The sequence below is a fragment of the Harpia harpyja genome, chromosome 16 (assembly GCF_026419915.1).
Source record: "Harpia harpyja isolate bHarHar1 chromosome 16, bHarHar1 primary haplotype, whole genome shotgun sequence".
NCBI classification, from domain to species: domain Eukaryota; kingdom Metazoa; phylum Chordata; class Aves; order Accipitriformes; family Accipitridae; genus Harpia; species Harpia harpyja.
In genome coordinates, this window is record NC_068955.1 from 21,210,698 (window position 1) to 21,227,990 (window position 17,293).

General features: G+C 38.2%; 1 protein-coding gene across 7 annotated transcripts in view; it reads right to left on the bottom strand.

The window, feature by feature from the left end:
* Positions 1-4,149: 4,149 nt before the first annotated feature.
* The window catches only part of SBF2 (SET binding factor 2), a 288,893-nt gene continuing 275,749 nt past the window's right edge, over positions 4,150-17,293 (bottom strand). For 6 of the 7 annotated variants that reach the window (XM_052810411.1, XM_052810407.1, XM_052810405.1 and 3 more), the window contains 5 exons: positions 12,265-12,369; positions 10,044-10,237; positions 9,535-9,622; positions 7,039-7,170; positions 4,150-6,734 (listed from right to left, as the gene is read on the bottom strand). In XM_052810411.1, coding sequence (XP_052666371.1) covers positions 6,636-6,734; positions 7,039-7,170; positions 9,535-9,622; positions 10,044-10,237; positions 12,265-12,369 — 618 coding nt within the window. In that variant the 3' untranslated portion in view covers positions 4,150-6,635. The remainder of the gene's footprint in view (positions 6,735-7,038; positions 7,171-9,534; positions 9,623-10,043; positions 10,238-12,264; positions 12,370-17,293) is intronic. The other variant, XM_052810406.1, reaches the window with a different exon arrangement.

The following is a 17,293-nucleotide window of genomic DNA, read 5'->3' on the forward strand; positions in this document are numbered from 1 at the left end:
CATGCATGCAGTGACCTGGGACAGGGGAGAAATATTTTTAAACTGAGGCCTCTCTGACAACAGCTAAAAAATTTTGTGGTAGTCCATAGCAAGTTGCTACAGTATACATGACCTTATTGACAGCAATATTTAGTTTTGATAGCAAAAATGGAAAATCTGCTTGCATGACAAAAATCTGTGTGCAGTGTTCTTTGAACTAAAAACACATTCAGTATAATAGGAAATAGCTACATGTTTGTTTTTTATTCCTAGGCTGAGAAACTTGTCACATATGCCACTGTGTGGTCAGCTGTGTAGTTTTAACAACTGAAATAATAATAGATAAAAATGAGTTTATCTTAAAAAGTATTTTCTCTACAGAAATTTGTGTCACTAAAGAGACAAAGTCTCAGAAGGCTATTTTCTGCAGGAAGAAGAGGATACAAAGCTTAGCTATTTTAGGGTTAAAACCATGTCTGATTGCTGTAGCAACAGTATGATACTTTCTGAAATTGTAGTAAGACCTATAGCCTGTCCTGGCACTGCTAATGTACATAATACACACAGTGGTCAATGACACGATTCTACATACCATAACTAACTCTTCAATTTATTCCTGGCTCTGGTTCATTATCACTTGATGGGATATTTTCCAGGTTTTCAGGCATTGCTACATGCTCATACCAGAAAAGGAGACTTACTGCAAGCTTTCCTTTGAGTGAGGTGCTTGAAGTGGAAGAAGACAGGTTAATTTTGACTTAAATTTTGACTTTTTTTTTTATCAGAAAACAGTTCTAAAGATGAAGAAAACTAGTTGTTTTGAGTAAAGTAAGGAAAGCATAACTACATAAATTATTGGCAATCTTAATTCAGGAGGCACTAGGAGCAGGCTGTTTATTTTAAATAAAAGCTCTTTGAAAATTTAAAAATAATATCATAAAGAAAAATATCTTACAGGCATGTCAGAGAAACAGGCTGTCCAACTTCATCAAAATTCAATGGTAATTGCATCATGAACTCTCCAATGTTTTTTTCGACATTCCAATCCTAAATCATTTGCCTGCATGAAACACTGCAAAGATTTGAATGCTTTATACTAAACAATGTATTTTTGATTTTAAAATGTTAGTGTAAGCATTTGCTTCAACTATTGCATTAAAATATTTGCCAGTGATAATGTGAGCACAGCAGAAATAAAAACCAAAGTTTTAACTATTGTGATGGCACAAAACCAATGCAACATATGCAAAACCTGAACATCTAGGTATTTAAATATAAGAGTGATTGTACCTGTACTCTAGCTTACTATATTAATTCATAATTATACACAATTTTATGAAGTTATCATTTTGAACTTACTGGATGTCTGGATGTGAATAGAACTTTTAACTCACTGGCACTACTAATGAAGATGGTCCACAGCCAGTGTAAACTGGCAAAACCCTCAGCGCTGTCAGTGTGACGCTCGTTTCTTGAGCTACCTGATAATTTGTCCTTATTGAGAAACCATTTGCACAGAATACTCTTCCTGGGTGTCAAATTCAAAGCAGTCTCATCTGTCCATCATTAAACAGGGATGTTGTACCTAGTGTGAAATTTGGACAGTTAATGGAGACTTTTAACACAAAGGGACACTACAAGTTTTGGAGATCCTATTTGGTGACAGGCTGAGTGGTTCTGAAATATAAGAATCCTTACTGAGTTGAACAGTGAGAGAAATGAATTAAACAATGCATACATTGATATTTTGTCAATATACATTGACAAATAAGTCATCAATAAATAAATCTTAAAATAAACCAAGACTATGCCTCAGCTTCTCCTCCTCCTTCCGAGGGCAGGAAGGAGGACTATTCAATACCTGAAACGACTGCTACCTTTGTGTCTCCTTCCAGGATATTACTGTGGTCCTTTTAGCCTAACTATTTCCATCTTCTATTATTGCCTATTTTACAGATAAAAGTATAGGCTCTTTATGAATCTCCTAGAAGACACAAACAAAACATCTTTACCAAAGAGTAGACAATGGAAAACAGCAACAGTAAACTTGCCACAATCAAGCAACTTTCCTATTCATAAATGTGCAAATTCTGACACGTAAACAAAATTTGAAGAGAAAGGAAGATTCTTGAACTATATGGTGCAACGTGAAACTGGACAAAATGTAATCTCCCATTGGATGTTGACAACAAGCAATATTTTAGAGAAGCAGAGATTAGGTTAGAACAGATTAGACCACCATGAACAAGATAAGTAAGACAGTATTTTGGCTAGATATGACTAGCAATCTGGAATTATAATTCAGCTGCCACTAGCACATCTCCTGGTTTGTAGGGTCTGCATAGAGATCAAGGTATAAACAAATAAATTATGTTGGAGAGTCTGCCTTTAAAATACAGCTTTTACCTTTTGTTCCAAGATTGGGTTTTGAGAACTTTCTAGGAGTAACATACGGAGTCCACATATGAAATCAGATATCTCAGTTTAAGAAAGACTCTTTGTCTTCTCAGGAATGACTCAGGTGAGCATTATGACAAACTCAACTCATTAAAAGCTGTGTTTATTTCATACTTGCTTGCTAAACCAGAAATGACATCAGTGTTCAGTCCCTTCAGCTCTCAACGGGCAGTCTTGTGATGAAGGAGAAACTTCCATCATTGTCAGTGGTAAGAAGGGAAGTTAGTATCTGGGTTTTAATTACTGGAGTGTGATTGTGGATAAAGATGGTAGCTGTAGTTGATTACACTTAATTGATTTGCTTTTACAATCTCAGAGAGTAGTGAATTAAAGAACTTAAGAGTCCCTTTGGGTGAAAAGTCATATCAGCTTAGAGTGGAAAGGTCTACAGCAGAAAAATAAAAAAAGGTAAAATTAGTCTTTGGAGATTTTGTATTATGCAAAAAGAAACACAAAACCAATTCTTATCAGAAATATTTGTATTAGTAATCCATTCCTTTGAGAGGCTAGCTGGACTAGGAAGTAAAGAGAGGAAACAATAGTGAACTTGCAGCATCCTTATTTGACAGTCAATTAAGAAAACGCTGTATGTGAAAAAACTCAAAGATGAAAAATTCCTAAATGAGAATGTGGATACTAATACTGCTCTGGGCTTGCACAGTAGCCAAGATTTGGGAAGAAACTGATCGAATACAGACAAAACCCCAGAAAGTAGGTGCGACAGTGATACTCAGCATGAACTTTAGCATAACTGGGGAGCTGACAGATTCATTTCAGTTTTCTGACTCCCCAAAGCAACCACAGGATAATCATGAACAGACAAAATATTTGGATGATCACAAATACGAAAAATGAGAAATGTGGTGCAGCCACTTAGACATACTCCAAGAATATTACAGAATGAAAAGGCAAAATGACAGTATTTGGACAAGATCACCACATTTTTGTTATGTCTGCAATTCACAAAATATCAGATACAAATAATGTGTGTGGGATGTGATACAAAATTTTGAACATTTGTTCCTGGGTCTGTTAGCTGTTTGTGTATTATTACATAACCAGTGACCCACACATGTGGCATGCTAAGTATTTTATTATCTGGTATACTAATTATAAAGTTCCATCAAAAGTAAGGACTTTTATAGAAAATACTTGCATGTTAGATAGGAAAGAGAAATTACTAATATAATATACGAGTAACAACTCTTCACAACTTAAACTCAGTTCATCCCATCACCTATTATGTGGGCATTTTGTTACTCAACACAGAGAAGGGCAAGCAATCTTCTTCCCTTATGTAAAACCCCTGATAATTCTCTTTTCTACAGCAGGAATGTTAGGATACACAGTATGGGAATATTGATACGACACACCAGAGGGAGCACATGTTTACCTCATCCCCAGCTCCTGGATGGGTTCCTTCTTCTGGAAAATTTTCATAGAATATGAAGATGGGTCCCTTTGTACACAGAATATTTCCCAAGCAAATTCTCTGTTCCTAATTCTCTACTTCTGCTGCCACAACTTAAACACAATGACAAACCCTGTAGCTTATGCTATACTAATTTCTCCACATTTCCTCTAAGTCTCTGTTTGAATCTTCATTTTGTATAGACAAGACCCTCAGGGACACTGCAAACTTTGTGTCTTCACACCAAGAGCATATGCCTACTGTTCCTTTGTATGTTCCTTATATAAACACCACAAATATCATACATCTCATTTCAGCTTTTATTTGGATATTTTTAAGTTAAGTTGCTCAAGTCCATTTTCCATCGATACAGACACTAAAAATTGAGATCAACGTTTAAGGCAACATTAGCATCCATGCCAAGCTCAATATGCAAACCTTATCATCTAAGCACCACAGCATCCAAGAATTGTCACAGGTCCCCTACCTCCGTCACACATTCCCTTTCCATTTTAACTCTGCTATCCCACACTACACTCAGTAATTCAATTTAGATGCACATTCTCAAGTAAGACCTTGTCATTTTTTATATTTTACTTCTTATGAACTAGATAATTTTTGCATAAGGTGATATAAATGAGTGAGATACATTTCAGGGTGAAAGTATGCAGTTGATTTATGTTGTGATACCATATAGGATTTTTTATAAAAAAATATATTTAACATCATTATTCAATGACTTAGTATGAACATTATACGTATTCAGCCTTTTAGTAAAGGCTATACATTGAGCCTTGTTAGAATGATAATTTTGCTTTAAATTCTGATTTCTTTAGTCTTTAGTGTTACTGTTGACAAGTGTTTGAGTTAAGGATGCTCAAGTGCAACTTTTATGTATGAATATTTACAAGTATACAAAAGACCACATAGTTTTTAATACACCCACTATTCTTAATACAGAGTAAATTAAGGATTTGTCTTGTGCCCGTGGAAATATTTCAACACGTGGGTCTTGCTTTTTTCTCTTTTACAGTACAAGGAAAGGTTTTACTTTTCCTTAAGAAGTGTATTTATTACAAGATGGTTAGCATACATATATCACATAACATACAAGAGTTAAAATTAACTAGTTACAAAATAAGCAGTGGTATGTATATTTTCATGTAACCTAAGAACAGGATCAGTATTTTACAAAGTACATATAAAAGTACTTCATATACAAAGAAAAATACAAATGTGCAAACACCATTGTCACAGGTGGAAATTTGTCAATTGAAAATGCTAGAAAAATCCTTCATATTTTTGTTTTGAAATTGCAAATGCATTAAAAACAGCTGCATTTCCTATTGTGTGTGGTGAGAAATTTATGTTCCTTTCTGACAAAATACATTAGTTATAAAAAAACCACAAACAATTTAATAACTGAAAAATCTTATAAGTATAGTCAGTTTGGTTAGGCTGACATTAAATTACAAGCAGAACATCTGGAAAAATGAGAAAATAGTGAATCATATATACAAACCTTTTGTAATATTAGTGTGCTATTTAACATATTAACATTTCAAAATAAAAACAATGGCTTAATTACCTACATACTCTACTCAATGTCATCACTATTTGTAGACTGTAAAATTTCTACTAATTTGGGGCTATTAAAAATGTTTCACCAGGATTTTAAGCTGAACAAACACAATTTTATCAAATGTAAAAATCTATAAACAGTCTTCCAATTCATGTGCAAAAAATGTTTAAAAAGTATCAAATCACGACACATCAAACCTGATTATGTACATATTTAATATCTGTAAATGTTGTTAACTAGCTAGTATGTTCTGCTATAAATAACTTACCTCTGTCCTGCAAAATGTCTGCATTTTAAAGATTTCAGTGCAAGTGCTTGCTTCATTGTTTAGTGCATTATCATGTTTGTTATTTTTTATGTTACAGTGAGCAGAACAGCATATAAATTAACATATACAACTCACACATAAGAGATCTTCCTTCTACTGAATTCCTAGTTTGTTGTTTTCCGTTTCTCCTGGATAGCATCAGCCAGTTTTCTTTCATTTATCCCATTGTAATTGCAAACAGAATCTAAAATAAAAGTGTTATGATCTTCAGATCATCCCTAGAATTTGAAATTCCATAACAACATTGCAGAAGCACTCAGTAGAGCACAAGATTAGAGAATGACCTACACACTGAGAAGACACTTGAAAGTCTGGTATGGGGCAATTTCACTTTTTGGTCTTTAAAAATATCAACTGTCTATAAACACTGGCAACCTGATACACATGTCACTGGACTCACAAGCTTCATTTCTTTATTTATTTTTAGGAATTGTAGACATGTTCCCTCTTATTCATGACTAGCTTGGAAATAAGAACATTCTGCTTAAAAATATAAATAAAGTGAAAATACATTTCCTGTTGGAGGGAAAATTTCTACAATTTCCTTTGGACAGGTTTCCTAACAGAATAGCTCTGAAATGAGAAAACCAGGATTAGATGATAGTGCAAATACAGTCCACTTTTATACCTAGGAATTGTACTGAAGAAAGTGGAAATTCAGGATAAATGGATTATTATTTTTCAAAGTCCTTCCTGCAGAAAAAAAAAAGCAGTTACAGTGGTATAATTATTAAACAGAAAAGGAACTTTAGCATATTATGAACTTTTACACTTGAAATGTAAAGAAGGCTGGTTGTCTGTCAGTAACATTTCAGAACGTAGCTTCTTACAGGAAGAGGTGCTTTAAACGTGTCTTTATTATGGAACGTTTTTCCTTTCTAAGCATCTGAAATGCAACTCTGGATCCTATCCATCCATTGTTGAGCACTCTGTGCATCTTGGGCACAAAAATTGTATACACGTTTATTTGTCTTCAACTGCAAAGAAAAAATAAGAACATGAAGACAGACAAGTCAACACACAAAATAGAAAAAGAAACTTGCAAACTTTACTTTAAACTGGAATACTCAATGTACTAATTGGGTCCGAGTGTAACATTTTTTGAATTTCTGCTGTTGAAAGTGAGGGCCAGATGCTAGCTGTGTAAAAACTTTTTGTCTTGAGTTGGCATGACAGCTCCTTCCTAGCTCACACCTTCCAGCAGGACTGAAAGTAGTAGGTTAAACACACCAAGAAAAGAGAGTTTCACATAAAGATCAAGTAAAAACAAGATATACTTACATCAAAAAATGCTTTTTCATTTGCATGTTTTGGGGCACCAATTGTTGGAGAAGCAGGAATCACAGTTTCTACTTCTGCGAGGTCTATGTGTCCCTTACAGCTTGTATCCTCACCAGAATCATAGTATCTCAGCTAGACCGCAAGAGAAAAAAAAAATCCAAGTATGCTATTTAGATGGACCTTTCACTTCTTCCTCCCTTTTTCTGGATACAACTTGGGGCCATGGAGTGGTAAGGAAGGGAGGCACAAATATTTTTAGGACCTGAGGACATCAGACATGGGGAAATTTCTAAGACACAACTGACAGAAGCCATAGATTTGGTATATACAAAATGGTGGGACTGGTGCTAGCCCTTAACTGCCCAGTCCTCTGTTTGGTATCTCTGGGTAATAGCAAAGTCTCCACCATCTGCTGCTGTGCAGACATGGAGTTGGGGGAGGAGCATTTTGTCACCAGAGTTTCAGAGCAGAGAAGCTTCAAATAGTCATGCATTGCTTCTGGGCAGAGGACCTGTGAAGGATGAAAGCAGAACCTGGTCTTTAGGATTCAGCATTCCTTATCAGTTTTTCTAACAGAAACCACCTCTTCACTCTTCATTACGTTGAAACTAACACATAAGCTTTACTTCACCAAGGAGTTAACAGAACACTTATTCTCTGTATTTCAAGAATTTAAAATGATCAGCAAAATTTTAAGTATAATTTTAGATAATTATGAACTACATAGAAAACTCACATTTTCCTATACTGCACTTAGTGGTTGAATGAAACTTGCTTTTTTTTTTCTCCTTGCAAAGATACTTCGATATGAATGTTAACCACTCTGTAAACTGAGTTTCAATACGCAAACAAGTTCCAGAAAAGAAAATCTGATATTTGCTTTAAAAACAAAACCAAACAAAACCAAACCAAAAACAAAAACCCTGCCCCATAAACCAATGCAAAATAGTAAAGCAAACCTTCATAGCAAAGGTCAAACAACAGAATTCCAACTAAGATTGACCTGTACCACTCCTACATCTATGATACTCAGGAGGATATTTGGTTATATAAAAAATGTAGAACTATTTTCTTCTTCTGCAAAATGAACCTTTTCTCCTGTATAATCAGCACATTTGTTGGTATTTTACCACACTAATCTAGAAATCCTCACTTAGCATTTAAAAAGATGACAGTCTTTATCTATATTACATATTTTTGAAGTGTATCGATTACAATAAATTAATATTTTTGAACAAAAGCATACATGAGTCTCAGAGGTTACAACCCCACACTGTGTGGAATATTTGGCTCAATGAAGATTACTGCCTGATGACCGAACATTATTTAAAGTACATGAGACCACAAATTTCCACTGCAGAATTCCAGCATACATTGTAAATTGGGTAAAATGTTTAGACCAATAGAGCTCCTCTGTTTATAGTGCTCCTTGCTGTACAATGATTTGTCAGAATATTTATGAATAATTTTGCTACTAAATTTACGTCACTATGACTGATCTAAAATACGCCTATATATGGCACCTGAAATTATTGTTCAGTCAGGAACTTGGCATTTCAGGACTTTTAGAAATACAGATTTGAGATTAAATTTTAACTCCTCTTAAGTCATTTACAAAATTCAAACTAATTTCAGAGTGATCTGTGATCCTGTTCTCCATATTTGAAAAGACTTTAATACAGATTCCAGGTCAGCTTTCTCAAATATACATTAACAGAAGGAACACTAAAAAGTCAAGTGATGTAAATGGATTCTTCTGCTGAAGCAATTCAGATTATGATTTTCCAGAGTATATAATGCCCTTTCATTTGCAAAGAAAAATGTTTATGGCAAAATGCTTGAGGAACAAAGAGGCTGTAAAATACACACTGAGCATACAATAACTACTACAGTTTCAACATGAATGCCTGAATTAAACTTGCTGTCAGTTACCATATTAGCTCTCAGCATCCCAATTGCACTCTAGGAAATACCTTCTAAGTTTTTCACTCTCTAGTTCAGAAAGAGTTTTTAGTTCTTTTAGAAACTGAAGAGGTCATATTAAAGGGCAAATTATGCTCACCACTTAGTTGCTTAATGACATTCTAGAGTTAGCAGTCCTTTGAAAAATTGCTTGTATTGCTTGTATACCACAATGCCCAGAAAATGTCTTCAGGCACTACCTGGCTTTTTTTTCCTGAGGTATGAAGCAGGCAAGAAATGTTTGGGCCCAGACAATAATGCATGACTTCCAGACCAAGAAGTCTTTTATGATTATATGCTAAACAGTTATCACTGTTTTAAAAAAACCAAAACACTAAAAAGCCTCTGTCCATTCAGAATGCTGTATCAGCTACAAGATAAACATAGATATGTGGTCTATAGTGACATAACGCACACATCGCATCTGAATATAATCATTACCAGTATTATTTGTAAAATCAATCTATACAAACCCAGTACATAAAAAAGCAGCAAACTAGTAATAAAAAAATCCATTATCTGAAAAGGTTTTACCTGGTGTTTTGTCACATCCAGCACAAACCAGCGAGGTTTCCAACCTTTTAGTAAAGCTCCTCTTTTGTATAGCGTACCTTCGAAAGATCTGAAAGGTACAGAAAATACAAGTGGCACGCAATTCCATAATAGGAATACTGGTGATACATAAAAGCCCCCAAATGACTACACACATATTCAAACACTTTTTAACGGCAGTATAACAAATCGGTTTTAAACCAAGAGTTTAGTTATTGGTAACTGTGATACACTGATAAACACTGTTTCAGTACTTTGGATGCATTAAATGTGCAGCTACAATCTGCTAGTGCATATAAATGGGAAGATTGAAAGATACTGCTAGGAGATGAGGCCCACACATCAAGACAACAACGTAATCAAAACCACAAAGAAGGAATAAAGTAGTCGCAAAGCATTCTGTGCATAGGAAAATTTCATTTTTTTTCCTAAGGCAGAAACTTGTACCAATCTAATACAGGGTTCATAAATACCCTGGTTATTCAGTTTACCTATTTTCATCATTCTTTGATGTGAAATGATTGTATAGCGTCGTTGTTCTTCTGTCTACTCCATTAGAGGGAGAGATACTTGCACTCTGTTCCTCACCCAGCCCACTGTCAGGTATTTCCAACAAAGACCTCTTTTGATAGGAATGTAGATTAGCTGACATCATCCCTGAAGAGCCAGAAGGATGTCTCCGGAGCTAAAAAAGATGAAAATAAAAGAAAAAAGGTAACGCAACATGCCTTGCATTGTGAGACTGTCTCAACATTATACAGGTAATACACGGTACAACATATAAGTTGTGAATTGTTATGAGGCCAAAAAAATCTTCATAATACAAGTCAGTGCTGCCTCAGAAAAGAAGTCAGAGGGATGGCAATTCCGTGCATTTCTTAAGCAGAAGGGTTCACATGGCATGAGAAATCAGTATTTCAGAAAAGCCTTGTATATTCCAGTGACATAATCTTGAACAATGTTTCCCTTGCTTTCTCAGAACTAGTCAGACATTTGGATACAAAAAATTTCACTAATTCCCTAGGGAAGGGAAGGGAAGAAGGGAAGAAGGGAAGAAGGGAGGAAGGGAAGAAGAAGAGTGCAGTTTCCAAGAGCTACATTATAGATCCAGATCATTTTAGTAGAATCTCAACAACCTGGAACAAAAGGGATCCTGAATTTGGTCTTAATCTAAATGACAGCATCCTAGAGAGAGAGTTCTTTGTGGTTGACCCTTAGCTATTGCATTTATCTGAGAACCCTTAAATAACATCTAGGACAGGAGACTGATGTCAGGTATATCTATACTTGCATTTTCTTTTCTGCTTCCAATTCAATAAAAAAATCCTCTGCTTTGCTAGGATAAAATTTTTTTCATCTTGAATTCATCTAGGGTATAAAGTGAAGTTGAATGACTCTGACAGACATAAAGCATATTGCTTTCCTGAGACCAAAGGACAAATAAAAAAGTAGTGCTGCAGACTAACCATTGCAGAGGCTGGCAAATTTGAACAAGCACATGAAGCTGAAGAGTTAGGGTACAGTCTTGAACTGGTAACTCACTGTGCCAAGTTTATAGGGAAAGCTCACAAAAAGCGGTATGTAACATTCTTACCAGTGCATGTAGATAGCAAAGAGGCACCCTTTGACTTAGAAAATATCTATATTGTCAGCTGTTCTTTTTACTGCAGTGTTCTGGTTTTGGCTGGGATAGAGTTAATTTTCTTTCTAGTAGCTGGTATAGTGTTATGTTTTGGGTTCGGTATGAGAATAATGTTCATAACGCACTGATGTTTTCAGTTGTTGCTAAGCAGTGTTTATGCTAAGTCAAGGATTTTTCAGCTTCTCATGCCCAGCCAGCAAGTAAGCTGAAGGGGCACAAGAAGTTGGGAGGGGACACAGCCAGGGCAGCTGACCCAAACTGGCCAAAGGGATATTCCATACCATGTGACATCATGCCCAGCATATAAACTGGAGGGAGTTCGCCTGGGGGGTGCAGATTGCTGCTCGGGAACTAACTGGGCATTGGTCAGCGAGTGGTGAGCAATTGCATTGTGCATCACTTGTTTTGTACATCCCAATTCTTTTATTATTATTATTGTCATTTTAATATTGTTATTATTATAATTATTATTTTCTTCCTTTCTGTTCTATTAAACCATTCTTATCTCAACCCACGAGTTTTACTTTTTTCCCAATTCTCTGCCCCATCCCACTGGGTGGGGGGAAGTGAGTGAGTGGCTGCGTGGTGCTTAGTTGCTGGCTGGAGTTAAAACACGACATGCAGTCAAGAATTGGAAACACAAGCATGAACACTCCCTACCTTTACTAGAGTCTACAATTTCAAAATTCCATTTAGACATAGAAATGCCTTTACTTATCTCTGAATCGCTGTGATTTCCTTTTGGCTACTTTCAGGAACTGAGGTTTTTTGTACTTCAAGAATCTTTTAAATATATAAAGTCATATAATTGTGTATTAGTAAAAGGCTCATGCTCATTTTGTCTGTACACCTTAATCTACTCTGGAAAAGCAATTAGATAAATAGCACAAGTATAAATATATTTTTCTACCTGCAGAAACACAGAGCCAGTATCATGGGTTAGAACAACATATTTAATTTTTCGAAAGCAGTATTTTACTCCAAGAAATACAGTGATTTTGTCAGTGCCTGAGGCAGCCTGTATAGCAGGAATGGAATTACTCTATTGGATGAGCTCTTTTACTACTTACATTGTCTTGTCTGGTGTCATCCTTTAGATTCATTTTGACCCTTTCCCACAAAAGCTGCCACCTTTCTGGGCTCTGATTTAATTTACTTTCCAACCTTTCAATCTCCTGAAATAAATAACAAGGGTTTTCTTAGGGATAAACATTTCTAACGGATCACTTCCTGGCAATAATTTTTATACAACCATTTTCTTGTCGATGTTTTTACACAGGGAACTTTTAGGCCATGTTGCCCAGTAAAGTACAAAAACCTCTGTCAAACCAGCTATAAACTGAAATCAACCAGACTCAGGAGTCAAAGGCAACCCAGTACAGCACCAGCCACCTCGTTCTTCTTGCATGTCACAGGTTGGAGGAGCCATTATGCTTTCAATTTCTGCCAGTTCTCCTCAACACACAAAACTCAACACCAATTGCCATAATAGAAACACAACAATGATAAAGATAGGCCATATTTTATAAAAATATTTACAAAGAACAAATTCTGTGCTGTGACACCAACATTATACATTGCCAATATTAACATTTACCCTCATTTATAAAATGTGATACAAAGCTGTAATAAAAGAAGGAAATGAAACAGAAAGATTTATTCAATTTGGATGCCAAACTATAACAACATGTTCTTGTTGTGGAACTTGGGAATATGACCTATGTTGATAACCTCCAGTTAGGGTTATTTCCTGTTAGTAAGACAGTGCATGCAAAGTTAAGTAAAAAGAGGCAATTTCATTAGTTTATGTTTGCTTGTGAACACTCGTCAATACATTTGTCATTACTTTGATGTGTGGTTGTGATGGGTTAACCCTGGCTGGATGCCAGGTGCCCACCAGAGCTGTTCTATCACTCCCCCTCCTTCTCAACTGGACAGGGGAGAGAAAATATAACAAAGAGCTTGTGGGTCGAGATAAGGATAGGAGAGATCACTCACCAATTACCGTCACGGGCAAAACAGACTCAGTTTGGGGAAAAATTAACTTGATTTATTACAAATCAACCGGAGTAGGGTAATGAGAAATAAAACCAAATCTCAGAACACCTTCCCTCCACCCCTCCCTTCTTCCCGGGCACAACTTCACTCCCGGATTCTCTACCACCCCCCCAGCGGCACAGGGGGACGGGGATGGGGTTTACGGTCAGTTCATCACACGTTATTTTCTGCCGCTTCATCCTCCTCAGGGGGAGGACTCATCACACTCTTCCCCTGCTCCAGCGTGGGGTCCCACCCACGGGAGACAGTCCTCCACGAACTTCTCCAACGTGGGTCCTTCCCACGGGCTGCAGTTCTTCACGAACTGCTCCAGCATGGGTCCTTTCCACAGTGTGCAGTCCTTCAGGCACAGACTGCTCCAGCGTGAGCCCCCCACGGGGTCACAAGTCCTGCCAGAAAACCTGCTCTGTGGGCTCCTCTCTCCACAGATCCGCAGGTCCTGCCAGGAGCCTGCTCCAGCGCGGGGTTCCCACGGGGTCACAGCCTCCTTCGGGAACCCACCTGCTCCGGCGTGGGGTCCTCCACGGGCTGCAGGTGGATATCTGCTCCACTGTGGACCTCCATGGACTGCAGGGGGACAGCCTGCCTCACCATGGTCTTCACCACGGGCTGCAGGGGAATCTCTGCTCCGGCGCCTGGAGCATCTCCTCCCCCTCCTTCTTCACTGACCTTGGTGTCCGCAGGGTTGTTTCTCTTACATGTTCTCACTCCTCTCTCCGGCTGCCGAATACCGCCGTCCCAACTTTTTTTCCTTCTTAAAAATGTTATCACAGAGGCGTTACCACTATCGCTGATTGGCTTGGCCTTGGCCGGCGGCGGGTCTGTCTTAGAGCCGGCTGGTATGGGCTCTGTCGAACACAGGGGAAGCTTCCAGCAGCTTCTTACAGAAGCCACCCCTGTAACCCCACCCGCTACCAAAACCTTGCCACACAAAACCAATACATTCCACCCCTCGCCTCTGTGCATCACATTTTTAAGAACTATCATTAAAATCTACATTCATCACACAAAATCTTCACTCACATCAACAAAAAAGAATTCCCCACACCAAAATCAAAATAATATCATCACAAAACCGACAAAAAGTGGACAATTTACACACAATCCACCCCTCGTCCCTTCACCACAATTACAACAATAAAAATTCCCCGCTCGTCATGCAGCTCTTAACTCTCTAGCTGCGTTCAGTCCATGTTTTGCCCGTTACCTCTCTCAGTTACTATCCTTATCTCAAATTCCTCACTTGCCCGCATTCTCCACCAAAAAGACTGTGATGGGTTAACCCTGGCTGGATGCCAGGTGCCCACCAGAGCTGTTCTATCACTCCCCCTCCTTCTCAACTGGACAGGGGAGAGAAAATATAACAAAGAGCTTGTGGGTCGAGATAAGGATAGGAGAGATCACTCACCAATTACCGTCACGGGCAAAACAGACTCAGTTTGGGGAAAAATTAACTTGATTTATTACAAATCAACCGGAGTAGGGTAATGAGAAATAAAACCAAATCTCAGAACACCTTCCCTCCACCCCTCCCTTCTTCCCGGGCACAACTTCACTCCCGGATTCTCTACCACCCCCCCAGCGGCACAGGGGGACGGGGATGGGGTTTACGGTCAGTTCATCACACGTTATTTTCTGCCGCTTCATCCTCCTCAGGGGGAGGACTCATCACACTCTTCCCCTGCTCCAGCGTGGGGTCCCACCCACGGGAGACAGTCCTCCACGAACTTCTCCAACGTGGGTCCTTCCCACGGGCTGCAGTTCTTCACGAACTGCTCCAGCATGGGTCCTTTCCACAGTGTGCAGTCCTTCAGGCACAGACTGCTCCAGCGTGAGCCCCCCACGGGGTCACAAGTCCTGCCAGAAAACCTGCTCTGTGGGCTCCTCTCTCCACAGATCCGCAGGTCCTGCCAGGAGCCTGCTCCAGCGCGGGGTTCCCACGGGGTCACAGCCTCCTTCGGGAACCCACCTGCTCCGGCGTGGGGTCCTCCACGGGCTGCAGGTGGATATCTGCTCCACTGTGGACCTCCATGGACTGCAGGGGGACAGCCTGCCTCACCATGGTCTTCACCACGGGCTGCAGGGGAATCTCTGCTCCGGCGCCTGGAGCATCTCCTCCCCCTCCTTCTTCACTGACCTTGGTGTCCGCAGGGTTGTTTCTCTTACATGTTCTCACTCCTCTCTCCGGCTGCCGAATACCGCCGTCCCAACTTTTTTTCCTTCTTAAAAATGTTATCACAGAGGCGTTACCACTATCGCTGATTGGCTTGGCCTTGGCCGGCGGCGGGTCTGTCTTAGAGCCGGCTGGTATGGGCTCTGTCGAACACAGGGGAAGCTTCCAGCAGCTTCTTACAGAAGCCACCCCTGTAACCCCACCCGCTACCAAAACCTTGCCACACAAAACCAATACAGTGGTCCATATTCCTTGCCATGCTTCCTTTCTATATTTTTACTTTCAACAACTGTGTTGTTATGAAAATCCGATTCTTAATGAAATAAAATTAAAAACTCCATTTTGCAAATCCAATTGAGAATTGATGATGGAACAAAAAATTGCTGTAGGACAGAAAATTCCCATGCTATATAAAAGCCAAGTAAAACCCAAGACATTTATTTTCAAAGTAGAGACAGTAAGTCTCTGCCTTTATTTACTTCTACTATACCAAATGATTAAAGTAGATTTCATAATATTCTCCAACTCCTACTGGTCTTTTAGAATGACAATTTCTTTAGGAAATCGTTATTGATTGAAAGACATACAGAAAATGACTATATTTTTAAGGTAAGAAAACATTTTGACCAGGAAATTAACTCCTGAACTACATTTTGAACTCTGAAGTGAAAATAAAAAAGCCAGTATTTGACAGTGTAACAGGGACAAAATATTTCTACAAACTCTTCCTTGCTGAAAGTAAATTAGAAAACTCAAAAGTAAAACTAAATATAAGAAATCTGGCTTAACAGCAAGAATCAAACCAGAAGTTTTAAATACTGAAGGTTGCTGAAAGCCACATATATATTAAATATTATGGGACTCTCTCTCTGCCTAGAAATAAAAACAGAATAGTTTTGTTTGGAGTATCTTCACAGGTAGACACAAAAATAAGGAATGGTGAACACAAGCCAGACTAAAGGCTTCTCTAGATTACTTGTTCCTCTCTCAAAATGCTGAGTGTAAAACACTTCCTGATGGGATACATGCGAATGAATCAATTTATCACAGACTTTTTATGTAAAAGGCTTTCCAAAGTGCTGCAAAAGGATACCAGCTCTTCAGTGCTAAAAGTCAGTCAGGTTTTAATCTGATCATTCTCTTTCTGCCCTAGTCTTGACTTCTGAGTATGAGTCTTTCTTTGCAGAATGTGGAAGTAACTGAAACTTGTTACTTAGCAACTGGGTCACATTCCTTCTTTTCTGGCTCCACAATGAGTAGTGCTTCCAGGACTTAAAATGAAAAACTTTCAACAATCTCCTATATATAACTTGAAAAGTTCGGAATAAATTCTCCTTTAATAAACCCCATGTAAAAAACTTACATGGCAATAAATCACTAAGATTTACTCTTGCCTCTTCAGTTTTAAATTTTACTGAAAACATCAGACTTTTTTCCTTCTGTATGTGGAATGGACTACGAATGCTGCATTTCCTTGAAAGAAAATTCCTTAAATTTATCTTTCTGGTTCAACTCCTGTTGCCTAGACTTACGGGAGCAGGAGTCAATATGTATAAAAAGAAAGGTTACAACAAATACAATTGTATGAATATCCATTTCCTGAAATTAGTAATTACAAGCAATTAGCATTACTGTGCCTTTCAAAAGTTGTATCTGCTAAGTAACCTGCTTTGCAGTATTTGAATGGTACAGACAGGAGTTAACTCTGCAGACACTCCAGAACTGTGGAGACCGATGACCTCCTTTGTATCCACAATGTGTTTGTGCACACACAAAACAATATGGACAAAGTTCTACACTAGTGAACTGTCTTGACTGTGACAGAGCACCCTGTTTTGGAAGTCCTTCCTTGTCAGTATTTTCTCTTT